Source organism: Meriones unguiculatus, chromosome 1 (genome assembly GCF_030254825.1).
Source record: "Meriones unguiculatus strain TT.TT164.6M chromosome 1, Bangor_MerUng_6.1, whole genome shotgun sequence".
NCBI lineage: Eukaryota > Metazoa > Chordata > Mammalia > Rodentia > Muridae > Meriones > Meriones unguiculatus.
Window position 1 is genome coordinate 161,147,172 of NC_083349.1, and position 27,397 is coordinate 161,174,568.

Here is a 27,397-nt window from a genome sequence, read left to right on the forward strand (position 1 = left end):
AGCATCAATTTTCAGCCTTTTGGCCCAGTGTAACTGACATATATGTGAAGCAGGAACCATAAGAACTTGCTTACCCTGTCTTGGCAGAGCTTGGTGTTGACTTCCCTGAATCCAAGTTTGCTGATTTTGGACATCATTTTGTCTGCCACTGAAGTGAGGGCAAATTTTCTTTGTCCAGTGGCAGCTTGCCACGTTAAAATCCATCTCCTAGTAGAGATTCTTCGATGCATCATTATAGTTTTAACTTTTTTCTATTAGTAGTGAGGAAGGGTACTTAAAGGAAGGAACCATATCTCAGTATTTTTTTAATTTCACTGTATTTAATGTCATATACCATTTAGTCACAAATATTATTTAAAAAAATAAATACCAACGAATCCCAGGATGCATGTAAAAGGGCCAACCTGGTAGCATCCCACTGTAATCCAATTAATCCAATGGAGAGATGGGAGATAGTGACCAGACAATTTCTGGAACCTCCCGGGGGCAGCCATCGATTGTATTCAGTAACAAACCACGAGAGACCTTGCCTTATACAGAATGGAAGGTGAAGACTCATTCCCAAAACTGCTTTCTGACTGACACACTGTGGCAAATGTGTACTCACACTCTCACACCTGAGCACATGCTCACAAATGTACATGCCTCTCACATATAGAGAAATGGACAAAATGAATATATATATGGTTTCCCCCTGAGGTTTTATGTAGTGTAAAAACCATTTAAAGTTATACCACTTCATAATCATTACAATTTTGAGATTTGAACTATGGTAACTAGCCTTTTTTCATTTGATTGCTATGAGGAGAATGCCATGTTAAATTATACTATAGAAGGGTCGCTTGTGAACTATTCTAGATACTTCTCTGGATTTTAATTCTAGTTGACGATTATTAAAATAGAAGTTTAGTGAGGGCTCTTCCTGCAGCTGGCTCTTAGCCACTGGTGACCTTGACAGAGAAGCAGCATGCAGCCACAGCCTAAAATACTGAAGCTGCTGTGTGGTCTCGAATGCCAAACTAGAGGGGAGAAAGAAAAACAGAAGGGAAGGGATCAGGTATTGCTTTACACTTAAATCAGTGGTTTTCTGTATTTTGGGACATTTTTTTTTTCTTAAGTTTGGTTATGCAGTAAGGCCGTGGTCCAGTTCCTCACCGGGCATCTGGTAGCATCAGGGCAGTGCAACTTCTCAGAATAACATTCCAAGAGGAGCCCAAGGTGCAGCTCAGGTAGAGAACGAGGCATGAAGTTTATCCAATGGGGAAGAGGCAATGTCTTGAGGAAAACAAAAAGGGAAAGTCCAGAGTGGAGGCGACAATGCACCCCAACCTGCTCCAAAGAAGGCAAAGGAGAATAAATGTGCACTGAAATCCATTCCTCCTCCCTTCCTTCTGCTTCACACTTTTGTTTACTTAGGTGATACACAGGTCAACTGTGGTGTTAGAATAAAGGTATGGACTTGGGAACTAAAGCCAAAGCTAGTTTCACAAAAGGGCAGCTGCTTGTTTCTCTTCTAGAAGTTTTTAGTGAACACTCCTCATATTAATATTGCATTAATATTAATATGCTAATGTTAATATTGATTTCAAATTAATATTAAATTTCATATTAATGTTGCCTTTCCCTCTTGAAATATGTGGCAAATTATTAGTATAAATAGAGAATAAGAGCTTGGCATCTGCAGGTGGGCGCATACATGCTTGCCGTGTGGCTAAGGAGGGCAGTGGATCCAGCGCCAGAGAGGTATTAGAACAGCTTGTCTTCAGCTCCTCACTCTGGAGTTTCCACGTTCTGAAAAGTTTTGTTTCATGTTTTGTTTGGTAATTTGTTTAATCGTATGTTATCGCATTGAGTTTTATATAACAAACTCTATCTTCACCAGCTCTTATCTCATAAACACACTCTTTTATTATTGAACGTAAATTTATGCAGCAGCTTACTCCCTCTAAATATTTTCTTAGCAATCTTTCCAAGTATTGTCGCTATGTCTCATCACACGAAAGCAGTATCTGTCCTAAATACCTATTCATTGTTTACCACTCTAACTGGCAGTGACACCTGTGAGAATGGAGCCTGAAAATGGGGCAGACTAAAGCCGCATGCAATAGCCAATTTTATTCAGAACACTAGACAGTTTATACTCTGAGGCAATGGTTCTGAACCTCCCTCGAACTTGGACCCTTTACTACAGTTCCTCATGTTGTGGTGACCCCCAGCCATAAAATGTTATGTTGCTACATCACAGCTGTAATGTAAATATGTGATATACGGGATATCTGATATGTGACCCCTTCAAAGGGGTCATGATCTACGGGTTGAGAAACCCTGCTCTGAGATACAAGAGGAGTCACACAAGTAATCTGTGACTTGACAGTTACAGGTCAAGCTGCACATTGCTGCATGTGGTCACGGGACAGCAGTAGCCAGTTGTAATGAATCATACGAAACAAACCCACTCCTATCGTCTATACCTGGCAGGGGAACGAAAGCACATTCCAAGACCAGTTCCGTGTTTTTGAAGAAACTGAGGTCATAGACTCTTATTTTCTTGGAGTTTTCTCATAAATACTCAGTATCCCTCGAAAGACTCCATCCTTGGACCATGTTCCAACAGTACATGACATGGTTTTTTACTTTCTTTGCAAGTTGGCAGCAGGAAAAGATTTTTGTAGGAGCACTTCTGTGCTGAGTGAATACTGTTGCTTTTGTTTTCTAATAAGCTATTGTTGTCTGTTTACAAATATAGTGGCTTGTCTGCATGATCAGCCTAAATGACACAGAAGCTGTTTTAATGCTGAAATGCTGAGGATAGTCACTAAATGAACCTACAGAACTCTTCTTATCCTTCAGAAGACCTTGTCAAAGGCTCCAAGAGCAACTTGAAGTATGGCCTGTCTGAGAGGGTTACTAACGGCAAATTTAGATTTGAGTTTTTGCTAGTAGTAGAAAGATTTCTTTGTAGCAACTAATGGTTTATTATTGTGACTTGAAGCAGGACGCTGTTTTAAAGGTCTTTAAGGTCATTTCTTTCTTTCCTAATTCATCTGGTGGCATCTACTACAGGTAGACAGAAATGGGTCGATGGAATCAAAAGTCTCAGTTTACCACTCATGGCAATCAGTGGGAAGCTCTCTGGTGGGTATACGTGGTGTCTGAGCTTTGATGAGCCTAGAAGGGCAAACATGTCAGCACGGAAGGAGCCTGAGCACTCGTTGTGCAGCATTGTGCGGATCGGCTGCCAGCAGGGCCGAGATGACCAGAGGCTTGTAGGTAGGAATCCTAGGGAACAGGCAGGGCAGAGTGTCCTATCTTTTGTGACCCTAAGCTCTCTGCTGTGAAGATCTTACTCAGTTATCCTTCGGATGCTTAGTGGGGGCCCAAAAGCTCATCCTGCCATGTACCCTTTACTTCCTGAACCTGCCTGTGGGTGGTCCCTTGTCTCCTGTGATAATGCTGAGGTCCCAGTGCAGCACTGACATTCCTATAACTGCAACGACCACATTTTAAAGTGACACCACATTTTCTCCAGTATTACTGTAGCTCATACAAGAAAAATGGAACAAATGGCCATTTCTTTGTGCCATTTTTTTTGTCACATGATACTGAAATGGAACTAGATAGACTGTTAGAGCTTTCAAAAATCACTCTTAAAACTAGCACTGCTAGATTTTGTCCACAGCCTCCGGGCTATGGCCCAAGCAGCTGAAATGCCAGGTGCCACCACCATATCTGGGGTTCTGTATTGGCCAGATCCTCCTCAGCAGGATGTAAGGCAAAAGAAGGGATGTTCCCAGTAATCTGAACCACCAGATGATCAAACAGGCCTGCCTCAGAGATAGATCATGTTATTGGTTGGTTATTCTATTCTTGGTACAGGGCAAAGCGTTTCTCATATGTCATCAATCCATTCAATCACCTCCAACCTTGGAGGAAGCTGTCAAGAAATATTAGTAGCATAAAGCCGCTTGGCTCACTGTCACCTGTATACAAATTCCAAATTGGCTTTTGCACGCAGGGCTGGGAAGAAACGGTGGATGCTGCTGTTGCCCACCTTTTGAAAACCTGCCTGTCGAAGAGTTCCAAGGAGCAGGCTTTGAACCTCAGCAGCCAACTGAACATACCCAAAGACACCAGCCGGCTGAAGAGGCACATCACCTTGCTGTGTGATAGGTTGGCTAAAGGTGGGCGTCTCTGCGTGAGCTCGGATGCCGCGGCCCCGCAGGCCATGGTCATGCCAGGTAAGAATCCTGCTGCCTTCCCTAAAGACGGGGCTCTTCCCATTATAGAAATGTGCCTGCATCTGTATTTGGGTTTCAATTTCATATTAAAGTGATGATAGCCAGGAAAATTGCTTTCACGTTTCCCTTCCCATATCCTACAGTAACCACTTGGATAAATATTCTCCGGGTATTTGCTTGCTAAACACTTTGGGAATGGTATGCCCTTTTTTTTTTTTTTTTTCCTTGTCTCTGCCTTTAAATATATGATCCATTTTGTTTTGCTTCTAACCAATAAAAAGAGGATTAGAGAATAAAAGTGTTTTTAAGGAAAAGTTTTACCAAATGTGATCTCAAGATACTGCATTTCATGAATGTAAATAACATGATACAAGGAACTAATATGATCCAGATGAGTTAGATCCCTTCTGCTTGGACTGTGATCGTTGGGATAAGGGGCAAGAGTCCAAGGGAGAGACCAGGATTGGAGAGGTGAGCAGGCGTCAGGACCAAGGAGGCACCTGTGGGTCATGGTAGGCAGAGACCCAGGTTGGCCCATGAGCTCCTTCATTGAGGTCCAGACATCTAAGCTTGCTTCCCCACAGTCTGTGTCTGGGTGGCCCTTCACTGTGCACTTAGGCCCCTCAGGAGCACCGGGTTCTACCTCTCCATCCCAACCTTTTTTACAGCAGCTCGCAGAGCGTGACACCAGTGAGTTCTTACACACTGTGGCTGCGGCATGTGTTTCCTAAAGCAAGCAGCACAGTTTGGCGGGGGGTGGGGTGGTGGTGGGGGTGATTTTCTCCTTTCATGTATGGCTTTTGTCCCCTCCCCTGTGCTGATTTTCTTGCTATTGCCTTCCTTCTCCCTTAAGCCAGATGCTTAGAAGAGGAGAATTGGGTGAAATCTTCAAAAGGTAAACATGGAGGCTACACATCACAATTTAATAAGCTCGGGCCTCAAGGGCAGGCAGACCAGTGTTTGCATCTTGCCTCCGTTCCTTTAGCTCTCCCTGGGTGCTGCTTCCAACCCTACCGGCTGCTTCTCGATGAGTGGTTCTCACCCTGTGGGTCGTGACCCCCTTGGGGGTCGCGTAGCAGATATCCTGCATATCAGATAATTACATTACATTTTGTAACAGCAGCAAAATTACAGGTATGAAGTAGCAACGAAATAATGTTATGGTTGGGGGTCACCACAACATGAGGAACTGTATGAAGTTATGGGTTGGGTTTCCCAACAGCTTTGGGTTGGGAACCTCTGCTCTAGATAGTAAGAATTATTTGCCTTGTTGCCAGGACTTTCTGTGTTCATAAAGCCCTCGACCCGTGCTTGGAATAGAAGGCACCATTAGCACTGTTGCTGCAGGAATGTGTGATACATTCTCTAAATCCAGCAATGGGTAAACGGCCAGCTTATGTTCCCAGGATGCTATATTTGATTACTTGAAAAAAAATATATATTTTTTACCATAGCTACATATAGAACCCAACTTTTACTTCTAAGGAATGTTTCTTAGCTGGCCTGTCAGGCAGTTCTCATATGGTTTACCCTCGGGGAGCATGGGGATAGGGCTTGGTGTCTTGTCCTTGTCACAGCCTCCTGCTGTTCCTTTTGACCTTCAGTCTGTCCTCTGCCTTCAGAGGAGTATCCTCCTAAGACCTAACCGCTCAGGCTCAATGACATAGGACCTGAAAGCTCTTTATTCTGATTGGCACGGGGGGTGTGTGCACCCTTCCCTCCGGGCAACACAGGAAAAGAAGCAGGGTTTCTGCAAGTGTGTGTGGGGGGAGTGGGCTCAGCACACCTGGTCTGTGCGCATGATGACTGGTGCTAAGTGCCAGCTCGGCAGGATCCACAGTCACCTGGGACATGGGCTTCCGGGCATGTCTGAGCCAATTACCTTGTCGTAGGAAGACAAATCTTAACTCTGGGCTGGACTGTTCCCTCTGCCTGGACTATGCAAAGTGGGGAAGCCAGCCAAGCATTAGCCGTCATCCCAGTGCTCCCGGCAGGGACACTCTGTGACCAGCTCTGTTAAGCCTCTGCCTTGTTCACCTTCCCACTGTGACTGACCTCACCCTTGCCTAGTGAGCCGCAGTAACCCCCTCCTTCCTCATGTTTCCTTTGTCAGAACATTTGCACCGCATCCCCAGCAACAGAGAGAAACTAAGAAAGTGGTGTCCTGTCAGCCGAGGCTGTGGTCGCCCAGGTCTTTCTGTGGACCCCAGGCTGAACCTGGTAGGGAGCAGAAACCCCACCCCGAGTCTCCTTTAGCCACACTGGCTGGTTATGGAAATTGAGCCATTTTTCTTCAAGTAACTAAGCAAATGGAAGGTTGTGTGTGTCTCTAGGATTGCGAATATTTAAGTTATCAGTGTAAAAACTGCCATATGTGGATGGCAGAGACAGAGGCGACAGGAGAAGGAGGAGGAGAAATAAGAAACGAGGAGGGCAGGAAGCACATGTGTGCCCCCATGCCCGTCTGGCTGAGTGCTTTCCATGAAGGCTCACTGTGCCGGAGTCATGCTATCAGTCATCCCATTAGCTCTTACCTGCTGCTGACCCTCCCTCCCCTGTGGATCCAATTGCACCATTGTGAGCAGCTGTGTCCTGTCTCTTTTCATCAGGATGATCACTATCACCTGAAATACTTTCCTTCCACAATTCAGGATTTTCACACACTTTACTTCTGTCCTGAGCTCTCTGTTGAGGGAGACAAGGCTGGCAGCATTGTTGTTCAGTCACCAACAGAGAGCAGAAGCAGAAGCAGCAGTCCTGCCCAGGGTTAACACAGTTCCTGGAAGCGTTAGGTATAGAATACAGACATCCTGGCCATCTGGCCTGCACTCGAGACCACACAGACCACAGCCGTACAGATGCACTTCTCGACAGAGGCCCTTTTGGGGTGGGCCTTTCTCCGTGTGGCTTCCCCTCTTCAGCTGCTCCAGGAATGTGGGCGAGAGAGGCCACAGGGGAGTGCTGTCACATTGTCCAAGGCTGCGGTGGGTTAGGATGGGGTGGGTTAATGCGCACAGAGGCGGACGGGCGTTTCTCACAGACACAATCTTATTTTGAGGTTTAGGCAAGAACTTAGGGTCATTTGGTTCACCTCCCTCCCTTACAGCTGGGGTAACCATGGTCCGAGAAGTCAGTGACTACAGTGGTTAGGATTAGAAGTCAGGAGTGTGTGAAATTTTACTATGCTCCCTATTAAAGTGCACATGAATAAACATCTCTGAATAAAAACCTTCTGGTCTTCTCCAGCCTCACGACTTTATGAGCCCAGCACTCTGGATATGTCATTTCATTTGCTTCATTGAAGGCCATGATGAGAATGTTCTCCCTGGAGGCCACAGGGTGAAAATCTTCTCCCACTAGCAATTACCTTATGGCCTCCTTTTAAAAAAAAATTCATTTATTTTTGAGATTATGATATAATCATACTATGTCACCCTTTCTTTTCCTCCCTCCAAATCTTCCTATATACTTTTCCTTTCTCTTTTACAAATTCATGACCTTTTTCATTAATTGTTGTTGTTGTTGTTGTTGTTGTTGGTGGTGTGTGTGTCTGTGTACACTCCTAAATACACAGATACAACCTTTTAGTCAGTATGCTGCTACTCTATATGTTTTCAGAGCTGGCTATTTGGTATTAGATAGCCAAATAGTGTGCTCCTCCCTGGGGAAGACTGTTTCTTTTTCTTCAGCATTCCTTTAGTTATCTGTAGTTCTATTATTAGTATTATTACTACTACTACTATTTTTTTATTTTTGAGATTATTGTATTATTACATTATTTCCCCTTCCCTCTTCTCCCTCCAAATCCTTCTGTATACCCTTCCTTACTCTCTTTTAAATTCATTGCCTCTTTGTTCATTAATTGTTGTTATGAACATATATGTATAGACATATATTCCTAAATATGGCCTTCTCAGCTTATATAGTATTACTTGTGTTTATATTTTCAGGGATGACCATTTGATATTGGATAACTAATTGGTGTGCTCTTTCCTGGGGAAGACTATTTTTCAGCCTTCCTTACTTGCCTGCTTTCTTGGTGTAGGGCTGAGGCCTTGTGGTATTTCTCCCATCCATGTTGGCATGTCTGTTGCCATTTCCTTGTCTGGCTCATGTTTAGGAAGTCTTGTTGGTGAGACTTTATGGATGTAACTTCTGACAAGAGGCACAGTCTCCTGGAAAGCTCCACAATCCTGGCTCTTATACTGGCCCCTCTTCCTCTGTGAGTCCTGGGCCTTGGGTGTAGGCGTGGCGTTGTAGGGTATCATTTGAGACCGGACTCTACAACTGTAATTAGTTGTAAAGAAAACTGAAACCCTGAAAAGTTCAGGTAAATAGATGAACTAGAAAATATCATACTGGATGATGAAGGGGGAAAGAAATGCCTCCTCTGCTGTCTCCCTTGAGGCTCATAGCTCCTGGTCTTCAGCTGGACCATCAGGCGTTATCCTGATGACTTCCTTTGCCTCCTGTCTCTTCTTTTGCCTTTATCAACTCATGATCAGACCTCCCTTAACCTTTCTGGGCAACTTCTTTGTACTGCAGTAACATCAAACTCATGTTATCTCTAACTATATAAATTATAGCTTACAAGGAATCCACTTTCATAATATATTGATAAAACACCATGACCCAATGTAACCTAGGGAGAAATGAGTTTATTTGATGTATACTTCTAGACAGTAGTCATTGAGGAAAGGCAGGGCAGAAACTCAAGCAGGGCAGGAGCCTAGAGGCAGGAGCTGCTACAGAGGCCATGTCCATCTGTGTTCATCAGAGCCATCGATGTTAAAGTCTGGGTTAGTGGATAAGAATTCTTACCTCTACCCAGAACTAGTAATATCTGCTGGATATATATTTATTCTCTCCATCTGAGGCAAGGTTGGCTCTTCATTCATTCCTTTTTTTTAATAAAAAATTTAAGTTTTTAGAATAAGTAATGGATTTTCCAAGGACATTTTCATACATGTGTGCCCTTATACTTTGTTCTCAATCATTGTCCTACATTTCCCTGAGATGTACTTTAAAGTTAAATATTATTTAGGGTAAGTATAGAAAGTAAAATGAATGAGAGAAAGGAAAGAAGCAAGAAAGGGGGCAAGTCGAGGAGAACTGAGGTTAAGTAAATGAAAGAAAAAATGAGTGGGAAAGAACATTATGGATGGGGAAAAGCAAAAGGAAAAAAGGAAAAAAAGAAAATGATTATTTTTTTATCAATGAAGAAGTTCAAAGCCCAAACTAGATAGGTGTAAGAAAGATAATAAAATATAAAAATACCAGGATATTAAAAATAAAATAATGTTTAAAAAATCAGTGCCAAATACAGAGAAGGGAAGGAGGGAATACAGCCCAAAAGAGAAAAATAGAAACTAAGAAAAAGAAAAAAAAAACTGCCTCCACATGAAAAACAAAGTAGATAAATGCATGAAGGAGAATAAGAACTAAAAACATAAAATTCAAAGCAGGTATGTGCAGTTGCCTTAAAGGGGAATTACAAGGGTCAAGAGAAAACAGGAGAGAAGGCGTTAGGAGCTGTGTTGTAGGCCTTCATATTGAAAGGGTCTGCTGCACTGCTGGACTCAGTCTGTCACTGGGCTTTACGCTGTTGCTGAATTTCTGTAAGTGACTGCTATCCCCTGGAGAAGGTCTCTTTTCTTTGGGTTCCAGGGTTCATGGGGTCAAACTTAGCTGCTTATCCCTGGGCTACTTAGATTCTCTCATCCTCCTAACCTCCTAGATCATTGCTCCTGGGGTGTCTGTTTTAGTTGAGGAGTGCCTACTGGGCATGCTGAGAATATGAAAAGCTAGCAGAGCACGGAGATCAGTAGAGGGAGAAGGCCCTGCTTTGCAATCTCAAGATCTGTGATACTAACATCACACTGGGGAGGTTCGGCTGTGGGTGTCATGTACACCCTAGAAAGTCATTGCTGTTGGAAGTACAGAAGAGTGGCTCCGGAGCTGAATCCACTGCTGGCTTCAGGCTCAGAGCTGCCAACCTCTGCTTTAATCTTAGTTGATTAGGTCTGTGCCCAGCCAGCAAGGGCAGGCTTTTCTTTCCTTATGGCATCCCAGCCTGAGCTTCTCAGTGTCTGGCCCGTCTGTTCTCCAGGACTTCCTTCAGCTCCTTGACCTGTGGGTAAGTGAGTGCTTGAACTCAGTCCCCTGGGGTAGTTCAAGTGTGTGTGTGTGTGTGTGTGTGTGTGTGTTTGCATGTATGGTATATGGGTATGTATGTGTTTATGTAAATGTCTGTGCACTCCAGAAGTCAATACTGAAGTTCAATTGTCTTTCTCAGTAACTATTTATAATACACACACACACACACACACACACACATATATTTGAGACAAGGTCTTTTTTTTAAATATAATAATGTCTCTTTATTCCAAATCATGTTAATTTTTAACTTGGAGTAGAAACATAAATATTGAATATAGCCTGAGCTACTGTTCACATGAATACTTTTTTTTTTAGTCTTTTTTTTTTTTTGTTACTTTTTTTTTTTTTTTTTTTCTTCTCAATGTAGTTTATTCAGGACCTTGAACAATCTTCTGACCCTGGGGAAAGCCAGCCCACAGCTTAAATAACCTCTGGGTAGCCAACCCCAACGTGCCACGTGGGCAATGCAGATAGGTCCACATACACGGAAGCAAGCCAGATTCTCAGCCTTAGCCAAATATGGAGTTGTTTGTGACAGAGAGCACTCACCATCAGGAAGGTGGAAGGCGGAAACCAGCTCCATTTTTAAGGCGCGGCATTACTCAGCTCTCTACACTTCCCCCTTTTTGTTTTAGACGCATCAGACAAGAGTAGAGGTCTGATCTCTGATATTAGAAATAAATTGGGACTTTGTACCGATGTTCATTTAGGTGTCATCCACCCAAAGAGCATCAGACCCGTCTGATACCTTTTTCTCAGAGGCGGGACCTGGGGCATCAACCCCCGTGCAATCAGACATGCTCTTCTCTGGGTTGAAAGCGGCTGACCCTGAGTGCAGTGCTTATCCTTGCATCCTGAGTGTAACATTTTAGCTTTTTATGGTATCCAACCATGCTTGGGGAGACTGTCCTGCTTCAATGGCTGTAAAGGCCTGAATGATCATGGCTGCATTACGCTGTTATGAGACTCTAATCTTGCATATACACCACAGGCTAACCAAGGAGACCAACACCAGAAGGCCTGCTAACGCTCCCATGCCCGCCCATTCCTTCAGATGATTCATGGCTGCAGCAATCCATGATGATAATCCTGTGGCTAGTCCTGCGTCCACTCTGGTAGAATTTTCCGTAACAATGGCCACTCTCAGCTGCTCCATCATAGTATCGAATTCTCCAGTCCAATTACCTAAAATATAGCTAGACAATTGTTTAGACAGATTTGCAGCATGGGAAAAATTCTCATGTTGTATGCTAGTGACACAAAGTCCAGCATACTTCCAGTGACAGCCAAGTTGAGCGATTTGCCATAGGGTATCAATTTGCTCCTGCACGAGGTCAAGCCTCTGATTGAACACCATCAAGCCTCCTTTTAGTTGAGCCTTAATTCCTTTTTGTACATCTAAAGCATGAGCTACATTGGCTAAAAGATTATTTAGGGTCTGAGCAGTCTGCACAGTATGACTCATGGCTAATGCCGTGGTGGTAGCTCCAACAGCCGCCAATGAGATGGCAGTAACAATGGCGGCTGTAATTCCAAGATCCCTTTTCTGTCTGAAGAGAGAGACAAGGTCTTTTTAATGAACCGAGAGCTCACCATTTTCCCTAGCCAGTAATAATTAGCTTACAGGTCAATTCTGGCTTGATTTCCCTATGTTCTCTGACTCAAATATGTGGTATCTTCTGCAGTAAGTTCTTAAAGTCACATTGGCAGTAATGTTTGGGGATCTATGGGACGCTGCTGGCCAACAGTTCTGAAAGAAAGAATCTAGTCCTAGCACTGGGTCTTTTATTTGTTAGCCTATGGCAGCCGGTAGGGGCATTGTTATCTTGTTATAGAGAAGCTCTAATTAAACTCTATCTAATATATATATATAGTTATCTATTATACAATATAATATATCTATGTATGAATATGAAGCTTTTACAGTAGTAAGTTTCCCTATGAAGCTTTCTAAAGATTTTTAGTGTTAGTTATTCCTCCTGTATTGCTTTCTGTACTCTGTCCGCTCTGCTCTGTAAGCCAGGATGGCTTGAAATTTACAATGCTCCTGCCTCTACCAGGTTCAGTGAGTACGTATTGCTGTATGTCTCACATACACTTTTCTTGATGTTATTTCATTATTAATTGTTCCATATTTATTTTAGTAGTTACATACTTTTTAGTAGTTTTTTTATTAGTTACATTCATAGATTCTTTTTTGAAATATATAAACAATCTTGATATTAGAATAAGTGATTATTTGTTCAATAATCTTGTACCTAACTGTATCATGATGAAGTTATGCTTTTCTGTGCATGTGTGCTTTCTTTAAAAAAAAGAAGAAAAAGCTTACCCCCTACAAAGATTTAGCAAATGGGCAGCTTAGGCCTCATGTGGGTCCTCTGGTGAGGGAAGTGGGGGCTGCATTGGACATGGACTCACTTGCCAGCTCTTTGATCACTTTCCTCTGAAGGGACTGCCTTGCCAGGCCACAGGGGAAGAGGACATGCTCAGTCCTGATGCAACTTGATGAGCTGGGGAGGGTGGGAAACGGAGTGCCCCTTTTCTGAGGAAAAAAGGAGGTGGGGGGGAGAGGGGAAGGAAGGGAGGGAAGGAGGGATGGGGCTGCAACAGGGATGTAAAGTGAATAAAAAAAGAAAAGCCTAGATCCAGTCGTATTACTTCTTTAAAATATTCGACAGTTTTGCTGTCTATTACATCAAAAGTTCCGAAGCTGAGATACTCTTCTTTACTAAATAAACCCACATTATCCATCCAGCCATGTTCCTTGCATTTTTCCTTGAAGATTCTTTATTGATTCTGAACTACTTAGCATTCCCCAAGCACTTTGTGTTTTTTTCTAAGTTTCTTTACTTTGGAAGGGTTTTGTGTTTTGTTATGTGGCTTTGAGCTACTGGGTTTTTGAGGGCGCAGCTCACGTGCTCCATGAAAAATCCCTGGGGCCTCCTTTTCTATTATTCCCTGTCCCTTGGGCATATGAACATTCTAGTTACCACAGGGCCTTCCTATTTAATTTTTGTTCCATTTCTCATCCTTAGGTAAAAGGTTTTCAAAACTGTGTTTATTTTTCATGACTTTGGTACTCTATTTGTGCCTCCACATGGTTGGTAGCTACAATATGTTGTTAAAGTTTTAATTTTGCAATAATGGCAGACTCACAGGAGTCTATAAAAATCCAGTATGCCATCCACCCAGAGTCCTCTAGTGGAGGTATATTAGATAACAATAGTATATTATCAAAAACAGAAAATTGTCATTGATCTCTCATGTACTTTTAGAATGAATTAATGAAGCCTTTTATAAAAAGAGGGGGGGTGGGCAAGCCTTGGATACTGATTGGTACCTAGACATGGGAGTTTTTGAAAGAATGGCAACAGGTGCTAAGGCTCTGAGCACGATGTCCATCTGCAGGAGAGCTGGTTAAGGTTCAGCATACAGTGTCATTTGGGTTGACTAGTGAGCAGCTGTGGACATAGAGGCATGGAGGCGGGACAATAGGGCCCTACATCACATTGATAGAAGGCATTCCGGGCCACTAAAGGTCTGTGAGTTGCACGTGACCCCTGAAGCCATGTTTTGGAAATGTTAATTTGATGGTAGTGTTCAGGATGAGGGAGTTCTGAGGTCAGTAGTTCAACCAAGGTTTAGAAATGCTGGTGGAAACAGTGAAGTCTGTGAGTGGATTCTGTTTTATGTATAACATGATTCATTTCACTTACAATGCACCTAAAATCATAACAGCCCAGACAAGAACAGTACAGGTGATGTGTAGACATGAGAAACTGTAAGAGTGAGGTTGAGGCTGGAAAATGATTTCTGGCAGTCTTAGGTCAGAGCTGGCATTGCTATCTTGCAACTGTTTGAACTTCTGAGGGAATGAAGTCATAGGAAATAGATAAGTCGGGATTTGAGTCTTAGTTGCCAAGCACTTATGAGATATAAGAGGAAGGCTGGGTGGGACTAAAGGAGAGGAGGTGTCAGGAAGATCAAGGATGACAGATGATCAGGGAGACTCTGAACTGAGGGGCAGTGTAGGAAGGTTGGTGGGAGTCAAAATAGGCTACGGTCAAGGTTTTCATTTTTTTCTCTTTAAAAATCTATTTGCAGGTCACATGGTATAGCGAGATGAGAATGCTAATATCTGGAGTTTATTTTCAATGGGAAGCTTTGGGGAGGTACAAGAAATGCTCTAGAACGCAGAAAAGCTGAGTAGAACCCAGTGAGAAGCCAAGCACACAACTACACATATGGAGATTGAAAGAAAGAAAAATGCTGGTAAATGCAAGTGTATATATAGACTGAAATCTCCGAAAAAGCAAGAGCGGTCAATAGGGAGATCAGAAACTAAAGGTGATTTGCAGTAACAACCGAAATGGCAAGTTCAGCAGTAAGCACTTCTGTAGCCGCTCACTCTTCCTTCCTTCGTTCCTTCGTTCCTTCCTTCCTTCCTTCCTTCCTTCCTTCCTTTTTTCTTCCCTCCCTCCCTTCCTTCTTTCCTTCCTTTTTTTTGGAACCATTTCTCTTTTTAATCTGAAAAAAAGAGCTAGCCCCTTGTATTCAAGCAGTGCATTGTTACCAAATTGTTTTGAAAATGAAGCTATCTTGAATAAGTAAAGGAAGCATTCATTTGTAAATAGGGTGCATGTTCTTCCCAGTTGTAATCGAGTCTGTGAGGAGAGCAATGGCAGGTTAGGGGGAGAATATTTGAGTCTAGGATTAGAGCTGGGTTTGACAGGAGGAGCAATTAGGAGGAAATGCAGAGGAAGGCCTACCCTCAAAGACCTGAGAAAACAACATTATCCCAGTATGAGCTTAGCAAACACTCCCTGATAGACAGGCTGGCCAGTAACTAATTACACTGTGATGACCAAAGACCAGGCTCTTGGAAGTAGGGTTGTTAATACAGGAATAGAATCCTCGGGGAGTGTGTGTGTGTGTGTGTGTGTGTGTGTGTGTGTGTGAGAGAGGAATTTCCTGTCCTGCAGATGTTTAGACTAATGTGAAAGTTCAGAAGTCTAAAGGTAATTGGGAAGAGCCATTCCTAGATGTTGGGAGAAAAATTAAATACCTTTGAAAGGACAACATCATTCTTCTTTCTTTACTCCTGTCACATGACTCTTTGAGCCCATATGCACAAATGTAAAGACATAGAATACCAATTTTACCGGCACCCAACTATAAGTGGGAGCTGTCTTTTCTTTGGTCAATGCTTATATGAAGTATTATAGTGGAAGCCTAACTGTGTGCAGTTTTCACTGTCATTGAAAATGGAACAGCTGAGCCAAATGAGTTCCTTAGTCACCCTTGTGGGAGACTTTCTCTGAGGCCTTGTATCATGTGAAAAATAACTATTCTCATATATTCTCTGACAATTGCGATTTTTTTTCCTAATAAGAGGTTGGAATTTGATGTTTATTTTGACAGTTTCTGGAAATAAAAATAAAATGATGCTGGATTCCTACCCGTTAACCACAGACATGTAGCCCCTCCCTCCGCCCAGTTTTTATCCTCTAAACTGTCACTCCTGCCTTCTGCCACCTCCGTGAACCTGTCACCGATAGTCACATTGTGTTGGCTCTCCTCCAGTCCATAATAAATGTATGTTATATGTTTTGTTTTCTTCCCCTTGCCTTTTAGTCCTAGTTTCTTCTATCTTTCTGAGGAATTAAAATTTCAACAATAAGATAAATATGTTTCTTTTTCTTCAGTGTAAATTCATGAACACTATCAAAATTGTATTAATTATTTTTTTTTCATTTTCTTTTAGATTTTTAGGATGGCTGGAGAAGGGATTTTAGTTACTTTAAAGCTGTTCTGGAACCAGTCACTTAACTAAGATAGTCATTAACTTATATCACATCGTTTTCAGTTACCAGTTGCTTGAACACAGTAAGCATTTGTGTTCATGAGGGCAGATTTGACAGTGTGGTCCATGCCTGTTGCTTTCTCATTCTTAATGCTGGCCAGAATCCAACCATGTTATCGCTGACGCTGCTTAGCCACGGCCAGCAAGGGTGGCAGTCAGAGTTGTCATGTTGGCTGTCAGCGGTCCACGTTGCTAATCTCTCAAAACATCTTTTCATAATGAACTTTGAAAAGTTTTCGGTGTTTTCATTCTAACAAATCACTGAATAGTCCTAGTTTGCATGTAGTATGGATGGCAGAATTTAAAACATAAGCCAATTCTTAGGTTTTCAGCAGGTCTTCAGTGTACCTGGATATCCCGTTCTGAAAAGGAAGTCTCTTTAGTTATGTCTTCTGTCTCAACCGTGTCTCTTAAATTTATCTTTATTCTTTGAAACTTTCATACATTTGTATAATGAATTTTAGTCCCTTCGCCCCCATTACATTGTCTCATCAATTATATATTTTATATTATTTACCTTTTTATTTTCTAAGTAATTTACTTTTAGTTAATGTAACTCATTTGGCTTGGGTCTTTCTGCCCTCTAAGTTTGCTTTCTGAGCTGCACTTCATGGTCATGCGGAAAATGTTACCAGAAAGTTCTGCTGCTGCCTTTGGAAGCCGTGGTGTATGCCGACTCTGGCAGAGTAGTTTTGTTTAGTACAGGTGTTTGCGTGTTGATGCTACTAAGCTATTTTTGACAATTGTTAAAAATAATCTTGGAAATAATTACAACTACGAATAAGCCAACAAACAGTCTTACTGTGCTTTGGCAAGGTGCCAGGATCCGGGTCATTGTGACTGCTCTCACACACAGAGACAGTAGCAGCTTGTGAAGGCTCAGGTGTGAAAAAGCAGAGCTTGATGATTCACCCCTTGTAAACGAAGCATGTACTTGGGGGTCATGGCTGCACACTTTACAAAAAGGGTGAAGTTGTTATGTTTTGTTTAAAGATGTTAAGGGTCCGTCTCAAAATGAGGTAAAATCCCTAGTTACAATATTTTAAAAACGGAATGTATCAGTTTGGAGAAAAATCTGTCCATCTATCCTTTATGTTTTATTTTCACTGAAAATTACATCATATCCCAAGCCAAGATTGAGACAGCGAGGTGAAAATTGTTGAATGCTCACTGTCTCCCAGGTATCTCTCTTCATATTAAAGTATACTGTTCAATCAGACCACTACAACCCACGCTGTCAAAGAGCTTGCTCTCTGGCAGGGGCAGCCAAGGCATAAGGAAACAAATTTCAACCAAATGGAACTATAGAAAGTGTAATGAAAAAGGAAGTTAAAGGGAAAAGGGATGGGGTATGAATCGTGTGCTTATGACTTTTTTTTTTTCTACTCTTTTCTTTTATTCAGTTAATAAGAACTTGGGATATTTAATTATTTAAAACACATTTCTAATATGACTAGTTAAAGTAATTATGTTTGATTGTTTATATTTATGTTAGTTTATTACTGATAATATTATTGGGTCTCTATAATTTAATGTTTTTCTCATGAAAGAATGTATTTTAGTTTCTAGAAAATAAGTCAAAATATTTATAAGGAATGCTCTCTAATTAATAAATGTATTTGATAAAATGTAAGCAGTGATTGTTAAAAACAATTTTTACCATAAAATGTTGACAAGATCTTTGGTGCTCACTATTATTTTAGTGTAATGCCACCAGCCACAGGTAGATGCTGCTGTCTCTTGCCAACAGCTGACTAGACTGATGTCTCTGAGGGCAAAGACCTTGTCACACATTTCCACATCTCTAGAATTGGAGACCACTGACATCCAGAAGACAGACCGGCAGTACTTGGAGAATTGCCTTGAGTGATGATGTCGCCATTATCTCATCTTTTTCCTTTTCATATGACACAGTTCTTCGTCCTTCCTCGCCCAGGCCCTCCACCCTCACCTCCACAGGCCACCTACACTCTCCCCTGTCCCTTCTCTGGCCTGCTATGTTCTGCTCCTGAAACATATGCCCTAGACTTTATGTCAGTTCTAGATCTGGGCTAATCTTTGGCTTTCTTGGATCTACTCTGGAACTAGAAATTGTTATGCAAATTAATTGCTAAACTGACCCCCCTGTTTCACCTTCTTTCATGAAATGGACTTCACTGAGTCCTTTTCTGATAATCAGAACGTTACTTACTATATTTTGGTCATTTTCAATCCCGTTTGGAAGAAGGCTGATTTTCATTATTTGCTCAAGTTGACTTTTTCCTTAATTCATGCAGAAGATTTCCATTTATCTTGTACTATGAAGTACAAAACTGACTACATCTCACTGCACTCTCCTATTTAAAATTTCTCTGTGAATGTACTCACTTTTGTCCTTAATAGACTTTTAAAAATGTCACTGTGTTTGTTCCTGTGCTAGACATGGTGATTAGTTAAGAGAAGGTTCCTATCCTTGTTGAAAAGCCAGATAATCAGCACCTGCACAGCTAAAGAGCCAGGTTGTGGATTGTATTGAGTGCATGAAACAGAGCTGACGACTCTCGTGGAAAGGCCTCTGATGGATCTAAGGAGTGCTGCCTGGTGTAGCTCTACCAAGGAACCATTTTCCTCATTAAACCAAGCCATGGAGGAATGTAGCTTTGATCACTCTGGGCCTTCAGGCTGGAACACTATCCCCTTGCTTCTCTATTTCTCCTTTTCCTTGTCATGGAGTATTTCTTGATGCTATTGAGGAAGAGGTTTAGCAGAGAGGCACACCATGTGCGTTTCCTTCCATTGTGGGGCAAAGATTTTAGGGGATAGCTATCCAAAAAATAATAGAAAGCCACTAAGTTGTCTTAAATGGTACAAGCATGATTTAGTGTGTGCTTTAAGAGAGTACTGCACCTATTGTATTGGGATAAATAGCTGGATATAAAATGGGGACAGCTAGATCTAGTGCAGAAGTGTAGATGCGAGGCCGTGTGATTGCAAGTGTGACAACAGGGATAAAAATAGAAGGGCTGAGGAATCTTTGAGAGGCTGTAGGACACAGACCTTGGCGATGGACGTGTTGGGTGTGAGGTAATGGCAGCATCAGACATGACTTTAGACTTTAGTAATGGGGTGATCATCAACATTACTGGTAAAAAGGAGGGGTCAGTGAGCACAGTGTGGGGTACATGGGTTAGGGGGTACAGAATCAAAGGCTCAGTTTGGCTATGCTTTATCTGAGAGGCACAACTGTAGTCCATTTAGATGTCAGGACTAGATCTCAGGAAAGAAGCCTGAGCAGGAAAGAAGCCTGAGCTGTAGCTGGACTGTCAGGGTGTGGGACCTATTTGTGGATTCAAAGCTGGACAGGTTCCCTTCTGTGGGGAGAGAAAAGAGAAGGGGGCTGATCTAAGCTAAAAGGCCTTCCAGCATCTAGAGGTCAGGTAGAAGGAAGGGCAGGAGCCAACATCGGAAATTAAGAAGCAGCAGCCAAGAAATGAGCAAGAGGAAAACTGTGAGAAAGTAGCCACGTGGAAGCCAGAAGAATGGAGGGTTTTTCAGGGTCAGCAGATGGAGCATGGCAAGAGGCACAGACAGGAGTGACATATTTCTACTTGAGATTCATACACATTTTTACCATTACCTTTTTAATGTCTTTTTTCATTTCTTTAATGTCTTTACTAGAAGTTTACATGTATCTTGGTAAACTACTCTTTGGGAGATACAAGTAGCAAACGTAAGGCACAAATGAGCTCCCTCGTCTTAGGAGTCTTTCAGAGGGACCAAGTTCGCGTCACCACCCTGGTCCTACCCAGGGTTTTTGCTTTTACCTTCCTTGAATCCTTTCCCAGTCTCCTCTTGTGGTTTTCCGCAATGGAGAATGAAGTCTAGGCCTTGTGCATTTGGGGCATCTCCTGTTTCTTTTGAACTTTTAGCTCAGCCAGAGAAGTGTCTTCAGCCATCTCTTCCTTGAATATCTGCTACTATAGCCAACAAAATGAAGAAATGATATAGTCTGACTCACGTGACTTATATGGGCAGCTGCTGAACATCTGTCGTGAATGATGAATAGTGAGTGACAGTATCCTTCCTCATACAATGTGGATTCTGATGGGGAAATAGCAGCCAGAATGAAGATGCCGTGTGAGCAAACCAGACATGAGCAAACCAGGAATGACATGGCTTGTCATTCCTTTTTTTTAAATGAGAAAGTAATCATAGCGATGGTCAGTTACAAGATGAGGTAGAGACTCTGGAAGCTCGGGGTGACAGAGGTTCAGGCTTGGGAAGCAGCAATGCAGATGGTGATGAGAAGATACGCCTGGGGACTGTTTTCAGGAGATAAAATTGTCAAGGATTTATAGAAGAGGCTTGAGGAACAGAGGCATCAAGGAGAGCTCCTGGATTGCTGGTCCTAGGGTACCCATTCACTGAGTGGGTGTCTTTGGACTATGATAAAGTTCAAATGATGGACCATGAGTTGTGTTTGTGTTAACCTGAGTGCTTGCCCCCTATCTGCCTTAACCGTAGGGACCTTTCCTGAATGAATACTCATCGCTTTACTGTCTATTCAAACTCAAGAGATTAAACAACATTAGTGATTTCATATGCTTCAATCCAACACTTACTGTCAGGATTTCTCCCTGGCACTTCCCATTGTTTCTCTAACTACTGTATGCTTAGATGAGGGTGTAAAATCAATGTGCAGAATCTATAATCACTATTTTTGTTTATACAGCGGATAACACTTAGCAGAGTTTGGAGGTAAGGCATTTTATGTGTCAAGTTACCATTGCCACTGGAGAATTTTCTTGAGGACATTGGGTTCTCAAGAACTATGGGTTCAAGTCACTGTCAATTGAAATTCATTAGAGAGCGCTTATCTCTCAGGACAGCAAGGATGAGCAGTTCATTAGCAAAAAACCAATTACATACTCCAGTATCTTAGTGTCTTGCGTCCAGTAAATGTAGTTCTTTCCTAGTTTCAGTTGTGAAGGCCCTACTGCTTGAATTTCAGCTCAACCGCAAGGAACACACCTGGGTGGTGAGGCCTTGATCGCGCTTTCCACTCAGAAACCTTGCTTCTTGTGAGTTTTTTCCTTAGAACATTATAAAGTATCATCTACGTTTGTGTCTTTAATGGAATTTGATAGTCCTCCTTTTACTGTTTCTCAAATTAGCTTCATAGATTTCAGCATTGGAAACTCAGAATTTTATTTTCCCAGCTGTTTAAATGTAATATATTTGAAGACAGAGGGACTGTCCTGTAAGTTTATAGCCTAAATAAATCTGTTTTAAAGGTGTGCTGGTCAAAGGCCAGGCGGCATAATGGGATGACAGATGAGCTATTCACATCTGAAGACCTGGCACTAAATTCCTCTTGGGATGCCAGGAAAATGACTTTAGAGGTGTCGATTTGCTGGAGCCCTTGGTGGGCATCTGAGAACATCACAGAACTGCTGTAATGTCTAATATAATGTATCCTCTGTAAATTATATTGCCACGTTAGCCACCTAAGGTACACAAGGGCAGTTTGAATGACTTTAGGAAGCATTCCAAAATCTTGTTTTAATGAGTAATGAGAATTACAAGCCAGACTACAAGAAGGTCTAGAGGCTTATGTGAGGGACTGGGAATTGAAATTTAAGCTTTTCTGTTTCTCTAATCTTTATCTGGCTCATCAGTTATTCAGCAAGTATTTACTTAAGCCTGCTTTTCTGAGCCCTTGTCATCTTAGGCATGGATTTTATAACAAGACACATTACCTTTCCGCTCTCTCCCTGGCTGTAGGTCTCCTATAAATGCCAATAATAATATTTCAGAGAAGTATTATGAAGAACTTATTAGGACTCCAAAATTGCTATGATAACCCCACCTTGAATACTGGAGAAACCGGCTCCCAGGATTCCCAGGTGTGTGGCTGCTCGGCCGCTCAGAAGAGCATTGACTGGGCTGCATTTGCCTTTGTCAAGAACGTGCTCGGCTTCCATCCTCTGACTAGACTTTTTAGTTACGTAAAAGGTGACCATCATCAATTCGCTCATGGCGACTCCTCCTTAATCAAGGGTTCCCTTGTTGTGGGAATGCAGTGCGTGACTAGCCACAACTGCTCCTGGGATTTGAAGCCATAAAACGCTCAAAAGCTAAGCTCTGATTTTTATTATTTTTTTATTACATTTGTTTTGTTTACACATATGTATGTACATTTGCATACTATGGAACAGGAGTAAAGGTCAGAGGACAGCTTTGAGGAGAGACTCCTTTCCTTCCACCGTGGGGTCCTGAGGTCCTCGGACTTGACAGCCAATGCCGTCATCCACTGAGCCATCTGGCTGGCTACAGTCTTACCTCTCCTGCCTTGACCCATTTAACTCCATTTCTTTTTCTCTTAGCCGTATGCCTTTGAACAAATGCTCTGGTCAGTGTCCTACTGCCAGAGAAGGCTTGAGTAGGGAAGGTGGTGATGGTAGTTCACAGCACCGACAAGAAGGCAGTGCCGGGGAGAGGGCTGTTAGCTCTGTCCTTTTTGCCCCCGAGAGCAGGTTTCAGTCTGAACTGTGCTGTAGGGACTCGGCATTCCCAAAGGAGCCCATCTTCACTGCTAATATTCCAGGCGGTTTTATTCATCACACAGGTAGAGAAGGAATCTCCCATTGATTGCAGGACGCTGAAAGGCAGATGGCCTCACACTTGACTGCTTTGAACCTCCTGGTTTTACTTTACCTTTCTCTGTTACTGTATCAACATCCTATGTGAATGAGGGTCAGTGAAAAAACCCTGGGCCCCAGCTGTCTCAGGTTCTAGGCTATTGCCTATGGCTGCTTGCTTTTTTTTTGGGGGGGGGGGGGAGACTTTTAATGTTATAGAAGGTTAGTTCATGGAAAGAAGTGAGTTGAGCTGTGGATATAATGAACTTATTTAACTAAAGAGGTGATTTGGGATTAAAATAGATCATTATCATCATCATTTTAATTGTTCTTAAAGAATAAATTACTCTATGACCCTTTAGTGAGGTCATACTGCGTAAAGACATGCCCTTAGAAAAGCATCATTCTAGTAGGAAAGGAGATAGTGTGTATACTGTGGTGTGTGATGAAGCCGGGAAATGTGGCTCTGGGCGATGGCAGGGGAAGAGCGGAGGTAAAGTGAGGCTGGAGAGATGGGGTGGGACTGCCGGTGTGAAGACAAACTGGTAGGTTTGGGAGTCAGAGTGGGGGTGGGGGTAGACATTCTAGACGGGGGAAAAAGAACAAAGTATCCCAATGAGGGAGGAAAGGGAGCCAGTGTGTTTGAGGACAGTGGCAGGGTACTAGAAGGCGGGCAGGGCCTGAGCATACAGACGATCTGAATCTAAACATGGATGCTCTTAAGACAACCCATACTTTGTGAACCTGTTGTCTCAGAATAAATGTGGGCAGCCAGTGTGCACGCAGCCCCGGCCATCGTGAGCAGATCCTGTGGCCTGGTGAGAAACACGTTCTGCTATCCAGGGGCCTGCTCTCAGGCATTCATCATGTGCAAGTGGGGGAGTCAAAAAGTGCAAGAGCATTTGAGAAAATGAATAATTCAAAGAGGATGAAAGCATGTATAATGAACTTTAGAAGGAGAGACGTCGCCTGTGATTAGAGGCTTATAATTTCCATTTTACAGCAAAATATAGCTGGCTGCCACACGTGCCGGCTGACTTCATCTAAGCACAATTAGGTCCAACACATTAGCACCTTGATGTGCCGACTCAAGCCTGGCTTCTTGGGCCAAAACATTAAATTTTAATGCATTCAGCTTGAGCATGAGTGGCCACAAATGGTCCACAGCGCTGCTCTCTACTTTTGGTGAAGATGATTGTCAGCAAGACAATTGTCCCAGTGGCCACAGCGGTCCCTGGAGCTGATTTCCTAAGCATTCCTGTGTGTGTGTCCGATGAGAAATAAACTCAGCATCGCTGCTCGGTAAAGCACTGTGATAATTGCTCCAAAACCACAGGAAATTTGATGATGATAAAGTTGGAACTCTGTAACTCCTGACATTTCACTTGTAAATTCTTGATGTCAGGAAGGTACAAGTGATAAAAAGCTGCTCTATAAGAATGGAGCTAGCCAACCATGAGGGCTTTGGTTTGGGTTTTGTTTTTTCTTTCTTCTTTAAGAAACAGATGTCCGGAGTCGCCTAAGGTATTGTGATAACATTTAGCTCCTGCTAAGAGGTGGAACGAGCCAGTTGACTTGCCTGGCTGAAATCAGACAGCCACTGAGCCCGATCCAAGCAGGTTTTGGCGCGAGTACCTGAGACGCGGTAGCCTGAGAGTTACTCAGATGCTCACCTGAGCCAGCCGCTGTCCAGATACTGAGGAACCTGTCAGACACCCACCAGCCAGTTTCCTCATCTTGTGCAGCTCATGGGGCACCTGTGAGATGTCACAGCTCTCAGGGCTTGAGGCTGCTCACAGCCTCCCTACCAACTCCCAGGATCTCACAGCTCAGGGTCCTGTCATAGCCTGGGCTGTGTCTCTTCAGCCCTTCCACCACGCTGCCACCAGGGAAGTACACTGCGGCCGTCCCTGTACTGCAGCTCAGCCCTGCAGCAGCTCTGCCTCTGAGCCCTGTCTAGTATGCTCCAGTGGGCTGAGTTCTGTATTCCTTTGCAGCTTAGCCACCGTCTAAGGTCACTGCCACCTCTTCTTGGCTTCCCATGCCCCTTTCTGTTTGGGGCGTGGCTTCACCCATTTGGTTAGTACACTGTGGTGAGGTCACACTGTCCTAAAATGAATTTGAACCTTGACATCGCTCTCCAAGGACAGGATGATGTTTCATGCCTCTGACTGGCAGCTCTCCGCCCAGTCTGAGGGAGATGTTTAATGGGAAATAAATGTGGGTAGATGTGCAGTATATCTCTTTCTAGGCTCTGGTATTATACGAAACCAAATATTCTCCAAATAAGTCTAAGCGCCATCCTGGAGAACCCTAACGAGCCAGAAAACAAAACTTCATTTTCCCATCACATTACAAGCAATTTGACTGCTGATCTTTCTAAATGAAAACATTTTTACAATCCTTTTATTTAATGAAGGAGCTCAGTCCAAACCTGTCTTAACTCTGTGAACTCCTCAGGAGACGTATTCATTAATTATTGCAAAATAAGCCACACCTGGGGATGGGCTGCCGTTCAGGTGCTCTGAGACCTGCGCTTACTTTGGCAAGGTCTAAAGAAGCCTCCTCCCCCTCCGTGACTTGAGGTTGCCTCAGTGAGGCAGCTGGAGACTCAGCTAAACAGCATTCATATTCTAGGACAGGAAGATGAAGCTTTCATTCTAAATGTCCAGGGCTTTCTGCATCTAATGCCACCCCAGAAAAACATATTCGTATGCAAGGAATCTCAAGGGACAGGCTTCCACGGCCTCTCAATTATGTGTTCCATTATCTCAGCAGCCTCTCCTCGGCGAAGGGTTTCCTTCATGTTTAACTTTAATCCCCCCTGCTCCAATTCAGTCTCATTTCCCTGCATCCCAGCTTCACTGGAAATAAAAAACAAGTACTCAATAGCACCTATGCACTCCTGTGGGTAATTGAAGATGCTGACTCGCACAGATAGTTTTGCTGGCGTGCTAAGTGACCCTAGGTTTGCCCTTTCCTCTGATGCTACTCCCAACAGACTCTTGATCCTAAAGTGTTGTTTGCAGCAAGACAGACCATACAATTCAAATGCAATATTGATATATGCGGATAAAAAATGTTCCCATTAATGTGGTAGAGCCAATCCTAACACTGAGGGCAATTAAAAAACACAAATAGCTATTCAAAGGAAAATGAAGGTGTTTTTTTTTGTTGTTGTTGTTGTTGTTGTTACTTTTTTCTTTTCTTTCTTTTTTTCTGAATCCCTGAAACGGTACCATGTAGCCAAAGTTTTAATCTGCCGGCCAGACAGAATCCATCTTAAATCTACCCTCAAATTAAATTCACTGGTTTCCACCAAGTTAAGTACATACTCTGCAACGGTGGGAGTCCTACATCTGAAACTGATCTTGACATGTCTAATCTACAAAAATCTAATAGGCCTAATGTATTAAAACTGTAGTGATAAGAGCAGGAGAAGAGAGAAATACAACTGTAGCTAAAGCCTAGACCAGTGGTTCCCAACCCGTGGGTTGCAGCCCCCATAGGGGTCAAATATCAGTTCTCCTGCACATCAGATATTTTCGTTACGATTCGTAACAGTAGCAAAGTTACAGCTCTGAAGTAGCACCGCAGCATGAGGAAAGGAATTAAAGGGTCACAGTATTAGAAGGGTTGAGAACCACTGGCTTGGGCAGTTTGCGTTGGGTCTAGCAAGGTAAACAAAAGAGGCTGTCAAGGCAGTATATGACTCGAGATGAGTCCTCTCTAGGGTCCAAATGGAAAGTTTGGATAACAGATAAGGGAATTTTTAAGAATGTGTGTAGGTGCTCATTGAATTCATGATGCTGTTTGTGAGTTTTCTGTGTTAGGCCAGAAGTGGATTTGTTACCAAGATTAGTAACATCTTAGCTCATTGTCACCCTATGCCCATCATTCTATGAGACTGCTTTTTAACTAATGTTCAATCTCCACAAGCACAGGAGGGGACTCCTACTTGAATACACCCGTTTACCTGTGCACTTCTCATGTTGTTCTGATCTGAAATCAAGATCTGTGTAAATGACTGAATTTGTTAACTTTTCCTGCGGCCTACTCCGCAGCTCATCTCAAAATGGAGACTGTGTGGTGCTTTTACTGTCAAAGAAAGTGTATTTTGGGCCTCTTTCTGGGCATTTTATAAGCAACCCTCTATTCTGGTCGAGTGTAAAATTGATTCTTCTGTGAATGCCCCAATCCTCTATGCCTATTGAGTTACACGCATGGGTCAGTTTAGCTCAGTGTGTGCTGTAAGTGAGGGTGACAGGGAGGAATGCGGGGTGGGAATGCAGCACGGAGTGCGTGCCAATCTGCGTTCATTGCTACAGCAGCCGGGAGTGGTGAAGGAGCCGTGAAGGAGCCGGTTGGAGCAGCGTTTCCTGCAGCCTCAGTGCAGGATTGCAGGGACCAAGAAAGCAGTCAGCCTTTTAAACTGCAGGTCTCAGCACGCTGCTGCCAAGAAGCCTGAGAGCTTACTGGAACTTATGCTTTATTCATTTCAGCTTTGAAAAAGT

At 42.9% G+C, this 27,397-nt stretch overlaps 1 protein-coding gene across 5 annotated transcripts in view; it reads left to right on the forward strand.

Annotated features, from left to right (window-relative positions):
* Positions 1–27,397, forward strand: part of Bbs9 (Bardet-Biedl syndrome 9) — a 379,885-nt gene that overhangs the window by 317,920 nt on the left and 34,568 nt on the right. For all 5 annotated transcript variants that reach the window (XM_060371023.1, XM_060371015.1, XM_060371029.1 and 2 more), the window contains one exon: positions 4,016–4,238. In XM_060371023.1, the coding sequence (XP_060227006.1) occupies positions 4,016–4,238 (223 nt within the window). The remainder of the gene's footprint in view (positions 1–4,015; positions 4,239–27,397) is intronic.